General features: G+C 54.9%; 1 protein-coding gene across 1 annotated transcript; it reads left to right on the top strand.

Moving 5' to 3' along the window:
• Positions 1–5,408: 5,408 nt before the first annotated feature.
• Positions 5,409–6,241, top strand: LOC133052672 (melanoma-associated antigen 10-like). Its single transcript, XM_061137573.1, has 2 exons — positions 5,409–5,824; positions 5,863–6,241. The coding sequence occupies exons 1-2, from the start codon at positions 5,409–5,411 to the stop codon at positions 6,239–6,241; spliced, it is 795 nt and encodes a 264-aa protein (XP_060993556.1).
• The last annotated feature ends 2,092 nt before the right edge of the window (positions 6,242–8,333 follow it).

Raw genomic sequence — 8,333 nt, 5'->3', positions numbered from 1 at the left:
ACTGAAACCACTACCAGGAGGTTCTGGAGTGTCTGGAGATAGCTGGTAACCACTCTTGGGGCGAGGAGGGGGGCACCAGCATGAGGGAGTTGAGTGTGGTGATTGCTCGGGTCCCTGCAGTGCTGAGGCCTCAAATCCAGGAGGCAGCCTCTGCCCCACAAGTCGTGGCTTGGAAGAAGCAACTCTGTGCAAGGAGAAAGCAGGCTGCCTGCTCAAAGGGAAAGCACTGCTCCAACTCAACATTTCCATGGCAGCAGTTGCGTGGGTACCTGGCTAACGGGAACCAGTGAGACACCCACCCCGCCTTCCTGGGACTCAGTGACCCTCGGGGTTCCGGACTCATGCACAGCAGCCACAGCCTGGGAGGAAGAGTGGGGGCAAAGGTGGCAGCAGAAAGATGCAGGGTGCCCCAGAACTCCTAGATGAGAGCACCTGACACTCGGGAGACGGAAAAGGGATGTTACAGTCGTGCCTGGATGGAGGACAGTAGGTTATCAGGACAAGAGGAGCCAGTGGTCCAGAGAGAGAACTGCATGACAAAGTTTGGGGTCCCGGATGAGCTCTGCACAGAGTGCAGGGCCAGCACAGCCACCCAGGGTGTTGGGCAATGAGGAAGGAGACCTGGAACCACCAGAAGCCCCCCAGGGCACCACGGACGGGTTGGGGCTTAAACAAGAGATGGCTCCACTGTGCTTTTCATCTGGGGTTGAGGACAGATGTGCATGTGGTGTGACACAGAGTTGATGGTGTGTGCAACAGCAGCTGGAGGAGGAGAGAGAGGAGGGGTCCAAGCTGTTGGAGGGGCCTAGGCTGACAGCATTGGCCCCAGGCCACGAGGCCTGAGCTCAGCTAGTAGCAACGGGGACAGAAAGGGGAGCATTTACTGTGATCAGACACTTGGGAAACAGGGACACAGCAGGCAGGGCGGCGGTCAGGAGCCGAGTCAGGTGGCTGCCCTGGGTGGGCTGAGCCCCAGATGAGAGGACGAGGACAGGAAACAGTTTTGAAGGCGAAGCTGCCTTTCTCTGAGACATCTCAGGTCCCAGGGGCAGCAGGAAACACAGTGAGGATTTTCCTTCACACCTGCAAAAAAACAGATAAGACTGTTGCTCAGCACTGGGCCAGCAGTCCCAGGGTGGCTTGGAAGGGAGCCAGCCTGGGCTTTCAGCCCAGAGATGGGGAACTCTGCCCAGAAGCCACCCCTCTCCCTGCTTCCCTGGCCCCTGGGGTCCACTCTGAAGCTCAGATGCAGTCACTGAGGACACTGGGTCATGGTCACTTTGACTCTCGCCGAGTCTCATGGACTGGGCGCCTATGGCAAGGGCTGAAAAGGATACAGTCTGGCCTCCACCATGAAGCTGAACAGTCCTACTCCCCATGGGTTCCCCGGGCCCACAGCTCCATCCCTGTCAGCCCCTCCCCACCTCAGGTGGCTCCACCTTGGCCCCAGCCACATCCCAGCCCCGCCTTGCCACACCCCAAGCCCCTTCCAGTCCCAGCCCCGCCCTGCCCCATCCCCTTCTCTAGAAGCTTCTCCTCACCCAGGTCTTTCCCGCACTTCAGCCCCAGACTCCTAGCCCTGCTCCTCGAGCCTCCTCCCTCACTTCCGGGTCCTGCTCCTGATGGTGCTCCAGGCCGCCTTTCTCGAGGCTCCTCCCGGCCTGACCTTCTAGGCGCCTCAGAGCCTGACGGATCTTAGTTTGTCTCCTAGCAGACAGGGCCGGCGAAGGAATGCGCCTTTGTTCATAGTGCTACGTGCGTGTCAACGTAACTGTGTGCCTGCATACCTGTGTGCCTACATGAGTAAGGGAAGCCATATGCACCAGAAATGACGGGTGTCAGTGTTTGTGGGCTGAGGTCAGCCAGTGCTGTCAAAGGTCTCGGTCCCAGTGGTGGACCACAGTCCTGACTGGTAGCCACCGCCCAGTCATCTCAAAGCACCCGCAACTCACTCTGCTTGCAGAAAGGTGGGAGGGTACCTCGTGCGTCATGGGTACCTCCAGGTGGGGGTTTCCAGGAGTGCCTGCCAGGGAGCCAAGCCAAGCCAAGCCAAGACGTTCTGGCCCCCTCCACAGCCACAGTCCCAGCCCGCTTTGCTTCCACGTGTGCGTCCCGGCAATGCCCTGGGACATACATGGGAAGATGCCAGCAGACCTGCCCTCCAGCCTCCTACCATGCCCCTGGACTATGACCTCACACTAGCCCCACCCACCCCCTGTGAGTCACCACCACCCAAGCCTGACCCTGACAAGCAGGGCTCAGTTGCTTGTCAACGGTTCCCCTCCTGGTGGGGACCAACCACGAGTCCATGGAGGGCAGCACACTGACTGTGGGGCCCCCAGATCCTTCCAGAGTGGCAGTGTGAGGGGAGGAGTCATTTTCTCTTGTTCTTTGGGGAGGGTCTCCTGGGCTATAAACCACCATCACTCCTGGGGGATGGTTTCTGTGCTGCAGGCTGAGGCATCGTGGGGTCCCTGTCCCAGCCGCGTGAGGACAGGCCAGCTGTTGTGATGAGCAGAACCCACCCTGAGGGAACCTGCAGGTATGTTTCTCATCGGTTGGGCCCTCCTGGAACCCCATGGTCTGAGGTCTCTGCCAAGGAGAAGACCGTGGTGGCTTGTTGTCCAAGATGGCTGTATTGTCACTGGTGACTTTCTCCCTGTTCCTCTGGTCCTCATGCAGGTGAAGACAATCAGTCAAGCAGACAGAAGAGTGCTTTCTCCTCTGGCCACCAAGCAGGCACCCTCTGCTTTGAGTGGTAGGAGTGCTTGCAGCCACTTCTTGCTCTGGGATTCCACCCACACAGGTGAGATTCTGAGGCACCCAGGAGGAAGGGGTTGAGTTGGCTGAGACACTGAATGATGGAAAATGGGCAAGCCTGGGATCCAGTCACATACCTCAGTAGAAGACACAGTGATGGCCAAGCCCCAGGGGCCAACCAGGTCCCTTGTAACCAAGCCAGACCCAGTGAAGAGTGTGACCCTTTGTCACTCAGCAGGCGGGCAAAGGTTCAACCGAATGATGATGCTCAGGGCCAGCCAGGGTGTGAGGACATGACATCCTTGCCTGTGGTTGGTGGAGTGGAAACATGACACACTTTGTGGAAGGCCATTTTCTGACATGAGTCAGCAACTCGGGTGTGTGTGGTGTGCCCCGGGCCTCTTCCTGCATGGCTCTTCAGTGAGTGTGTGGTCACATTGACTAGCTCTATTGGCAGAATGAGTTTTCCCTTCTCTTCCATCAGAAGGGAAGCATCAGTAACTTGTGGCACTCCCGACACTGGGAGTCTGGGTGAGGACCCTGAGGGAGGATTGTGGGGACGCTGGACCACACTATTGAGTGGGCTCTGGGAGGGCTTGGGCTAAATGAATACATACCATATTTCCTGACATCTCGGTATCAGTGAGACTGGGGATCTGGTATGGGGGAGCAGCCTCAGGTGGGCAAAGGGAAGAATTCCAGCACCAGCAGGTTGTCAAAGTTGAGGATCTTGAGGGAGGACTGAAAGGACGCTGGAACCCAATCAGAGGAGACCTCAGAGAAGCCTTTTGCTGCTGTCGGTCCTTGGTGGCCCTGGGGTAGGATGAGCCCAACATGTGTGGTCTCACTTCCCTATATCTGGGTCTTAGTCTGGGGTCCTGAAACAGGGGGCAGGCTTCCTGACATCCAGGTCTCAGACTGGGAACTTTGCATGGGGCGGGGACTCAGGTGGGCTGATTCCCAGGTCCTGTGGTGTGTCAAGTTGAGGACCCTGAGGGAGGACTAGGGTACCGTGGACCGCAATCAGAGGAGGCCTCAGAGTAGCCCATCTCTGTTATCAGTCCAGGGCGACCGTGGGGTAGAGTGAGCAAAACAGGCATGGTCTGACTTCCTGACACCTGGGTCTTGGAGAGACTGGGGCCCTGGTATAAGGGGCGGGGCTTCAGCTCGGGAGAGGCAAGAATCCCAGGTCCCGACTGGAGGCAAGTTGAGGTGCCTGAAGGAAGACTGAGGGGTCCCTGTGGGAGGACCGACAGAACCCCACAGATCCCCGCCCCTGTAGTTGGCCCTGGAAGCCCTTGGGGTGAGAAGAGCACTCTAGGCCTGTCTGACTTCCTGACATGTGGGTCTCAGAGAGACCGGGGACCTGGTGTGAGGAGCCAGGCCTCAGGTAGGGAAAGGACAGAGCCCAGGTCCTACCGGGAGTCAAAGTGAGGACACTGAGGGAGGAGGGGAGCCTGACCCCAGAATAGAGGGGACTCTGGTAATCCCCGGGAAGGACAACCATGAGCAAGATTTCCTGACATCCGGATCTCAGAGAGCCTGGGGACCTGGTGAAAGTGGCGGGGTTTCAACATGGTGGACGGGACAATCGCGGGTCCTGCCTGGAATCTAGGCTCCATGCGAGGAAGGACTGAGGGTGTTAGACTCCACGGCAGGGAGGGATCCTTGCTCTTGTGGGGGATCATGGAGGCCCCAGAGCAGGGTGAGCAGTTTATTCACCTCTGTCTTAGGGGCTTTAAGATGAGGTGTTTGGGTGGAGGGCAGAGGCTTCAGTTCTGCAGAGGGTGGACTCCCTGGAGAGGCTTCAGTTCTGCAGAGGGTGGACTCCCTGGATCCCGAGGAAGGACTGAGCAGATGCCCGCCCCTGTGTTCAGTGCTTGGAGGCCAAGTAGGACGTGAGGAGAGGTGAGGACCGAGCATCTCCCAGCCTAGGACCTGCGGGATGCCCTAGGCAGGTGCGGCCACATGTGGGGCCCCTCAGCACTTTCTGTCCAGATTTGGGTCTTGTTCTGAATTTCCCTGCAGGTCCCCAAAGGGGAAGGTCCAGGACATGCTGGTGGAAAAGTGAGCACTACACGTGAGCCCCAATGGGACTACCCACCCCAGATCTGTGGGGACCTCACAGAGTCAACCCCTCCTACCAGCACAGAAGGCCTAGGTCTGTGCCACAGTCTCCCCCCGAGGTGCCCCCTCCATTTGTCTCACAGGGGCTCCAGGAAACAGGAGGCAAACACAGAGGTCTGAGGCCCATGTCCTGAGGTCAGGGAGCAGAGGACGTCCAGGCAGTGCTGGGAGACAAGGTGAGGTGGGTGCCCTGATTGTGCACAGGGGCTCCCCATCCCAGAACAGAGGGGACCTCAAAATGCCTTAATCCCCCCACCTTGTCAGCCCCAGAACCTTGGGCTGTACTGGCTGCACCCTGGGCCAAAATTTCTCTTCCTCAGTTGACAGGGGACTGACTACCAAGGAGGAGCACCCCTGTAACGCCCAAGAGCAGCCCTCAAGGAAGACCAGTAAAGTGGCCTCAGTCAGAGCCACCCATGGCATGTTTCACAACTAGGACCATTTACACTCTCTCTTTCCCAGGTCAGTGGTCTCCATTTCCCCCATGCCACACTCCCACTGGGCACAAGACCCCATCCGTCATGCCTGTGGTCCCGATGAATGAGTTTTGCACTCCTGAGGAACACTTTCAGGGCCAAATCCAGGCCCAGGGCCCAGTGGAGGCGCAGCTCCTGGGGGTGGAGGCGGAGGATGCCTCAACCCCTCTGGCCACCTCCCCTCCAATCTCATCTTCCTCTGCCGCCCTGGATGCAGAGATCTTTCTCAAGCAGACTCTGAATGTGATGGTGGCTGATCTAGTCGAGATCGTGTTCCTCAAGTATGGCACCAAGGAGCCGATTTTCCAGACTGAAATGCTGAATACAGTCCTCAGGGATAACCAGGCCCACTTCCCTGTGGTCTTTCATAAAGCCACACAGTGCTTGCAGTTGGTCTTTGGCCTGGATATGAAAGAGGTGGACCATAGAGAGCACATCTATGTCATGATCCCCACCCTGGGCCGCCTCACGGAGGCATCCTCCACCCCCACCCCCAGGAGCTCACACTCAATGACATGCAGAGGGATGGGCAGAGTATGCCAAAGGCTGGCCTACTGGTTTCCGCCCTGACCCTGATTCTCCTAGCAGGGGACTGGGTCTGTGAGGAGAAAGTCTGGGGAGAACTCAGCAGAATGGGGGCATTTGCTGGGATGCAGCACTACATCTATGGGGAGCCCAAGGAGCTGCTGACCCAAATATGGGTGCAGGCGGGGTACCTGCAGTACTGTCAGGTGCCTCACAGCCACCCTGCTCACTATGAGTTCCTGTGGGGTACCAGGGCCTATGCAGAGACCAGCAAGCAGCAAGTCAAGGACTATCTGCACAGGGTCAATGGAAGGGGTCCCGGGTTCTTCCCACCCCGGTGTGCAGAGGTGTGAGGGAGGAGGAAGAGGGGCCCTGAGCCAGAGCAGCAGCCAGACCCACATCCAGCAGCTTGTCCTGGACGAAGGAAGGGAGGCTGATCCTTCCTTCTGCCTTCTCTGTCGTGAGGGCCTGGGCCAGTTGGGGGAAATGCTGTGCTGCATCTTTGGGATCATGTTCTTTACAATGACATGGAGATTCACTTCTGTTTCCTTTAGGAATTTTTCAAATGTTATTTGTTTTAATAGAAGGCTTAATAAGCTTCAGTGTCTAACTATGTCAATAACGTTGATCACAGTGTGTTTGTGCTCACCCAGTTCAAGAAAAAAAGTTTGCTGTTTTGTAAAAGTGATTGTGAACTCTTTGATTTTATTTTGTAACCCTGGTCAATATTCCATGGAATGGGAATATAACTATTTTGGAAATATGATATTACTTAGTAAGAATTGAGAAATTAAATATATTTGAGGTAAGTTCCTCTATGTTCCTTGTATGTCCTTTTATACAGCTAAACTATCTCTGTTCAACTGGATTTTTTCAAGTTATTATTTAAGAAAGTACAAAACACCTGATCTGACTTAATAAGTGCCCGGCTCTGGCTCATTTATTCCACAGACCTTCATGGAGCCTGTGCTCTGTGGAAGGCCCTGTGTTAGCAGTTGGGACACTAGGAAAAGCAGGACTCCCCAACACCTAGAGCAATGATTTAAGAGCTGCAGTCACATGAAGAAGGTAGAGAGATGTCCCCTAGTTTCACAGAACAAGGCAACCCGGGGCAGGGTGGTGAGGGACCAGGAGGAGCACTCGAGTGTTGGTGCCTGAGCCAGGGCGTTTTGGGACTTTGGGAAGCTGGGTTCATTCTGTGAGAGGTGATGGTAATGAACCTGGGCGGTGGCAGCAGCCAGAGCTATACACAGTGTCTTATGGGTGAGAAGAAAATCTGAAATGGGACATACACATTAGAAGATCCTCTTCTGTCCTAGATAAATTTCTTGGGGCAGGAAGGGAAGTTACACTATGGTCAGGAACAGTTAGACACTTGTTTATGCTGCTTGATCTAAGTACACCAAAAGTTGTTAAAATGGGGAGGGGTGAGTGGACTTTGGTTTGCTGCACAATCTACTCAAGTCTTGGAGAATACAGTTGAAGAAATCTTGGTAAGCACCCCCAAACTCTTGGTAGGATTTTAGGACTATCTTTTTTGAAACTGGTGGCTGTGGACTTACACTAATGGATTAGCTTTTCTAGGTGGGCAGATCCTAAAGCCATAGATGAGGAGGGGTTATGGAAACCACAGTGGCAAAATCTGTACTGAATTTGAATTCACACACCTCAGAATGCTCCTTGGAGGTGAAGGGTGGTGCATTGTGCATATCCTAGCTGGATTTTATCAAGAAAACTCCCACTGTCCTTGTCCCCTCACTGTCGCTTTTCTGATGCCTGCCCCTCATGAAGGTCATGGCTGTCGGGGAGCCTACGGGCACCTGTGCAGGTGCTCAGGCAAGTTCCATTGTGTGGAGGCAGCCGGAACTCCCAGGGGGAGACTGTGTAATGGCATCAGGAAGAAGGGGCACATCCTCAGCCCACTGAGACTGTGGGGCACTGGCACCACTTCAGAGGGAAGGGCAGAAAGAACACTGGAGGGAGTCGGGGGACCCATCCCTGACATTCACGCGAGCCTTGGAAACTAAATCAGATCTTGCATTTGAAAGTGCCGATACAGAGTAGTGACTAGAAACAGTTGGAGATTCAATGCTCATCTGGCTTTCTCAGAAACTCCTCAACACACGAAGGGAATTGTTTTCATCACAAGCTATTCCTACCGGCTGCTGTCTTTTGAGCACCGAGTATGTTTCAGGGCAGGGGAGAGACTCCAGGTCTTTGTTCACATCTCTTCTCCTTCTGCTTCCTGGAAGCTGCCTGCAGGGAACATGGGATCCTAGGTAAACCTACAACAGTTTGGGAATAAATTACATGATCAATGCACCAATTTAAATATAAAGACAGAAAAAAAATGTTTCCTATATGTAAATCCATGGCTGATTCATGTCAATGTATGACAAAACCCACTGGAAAAAGAAAATAATAATAATAATAAAAAAAAGATGC

This window comes from Dama dama, chromosome X (assembly GCF_033118175.1).
Source record: "Dama dama isolate Ldn47 chromosome X, ASM3311817v1, whole genome shotgun sequence".
Classification (NCBI taxonomy): domain Eukaryota; kingdom Metazoa; phylum Chordata; class Mammalia; order Artiodactyla; family Cervidae; genus Dama; species Dama dama.
Note: the sequence above shows the minus strand (reverse complement) of the source record. Positions and strands in the feature narration are given on the sequence as shown.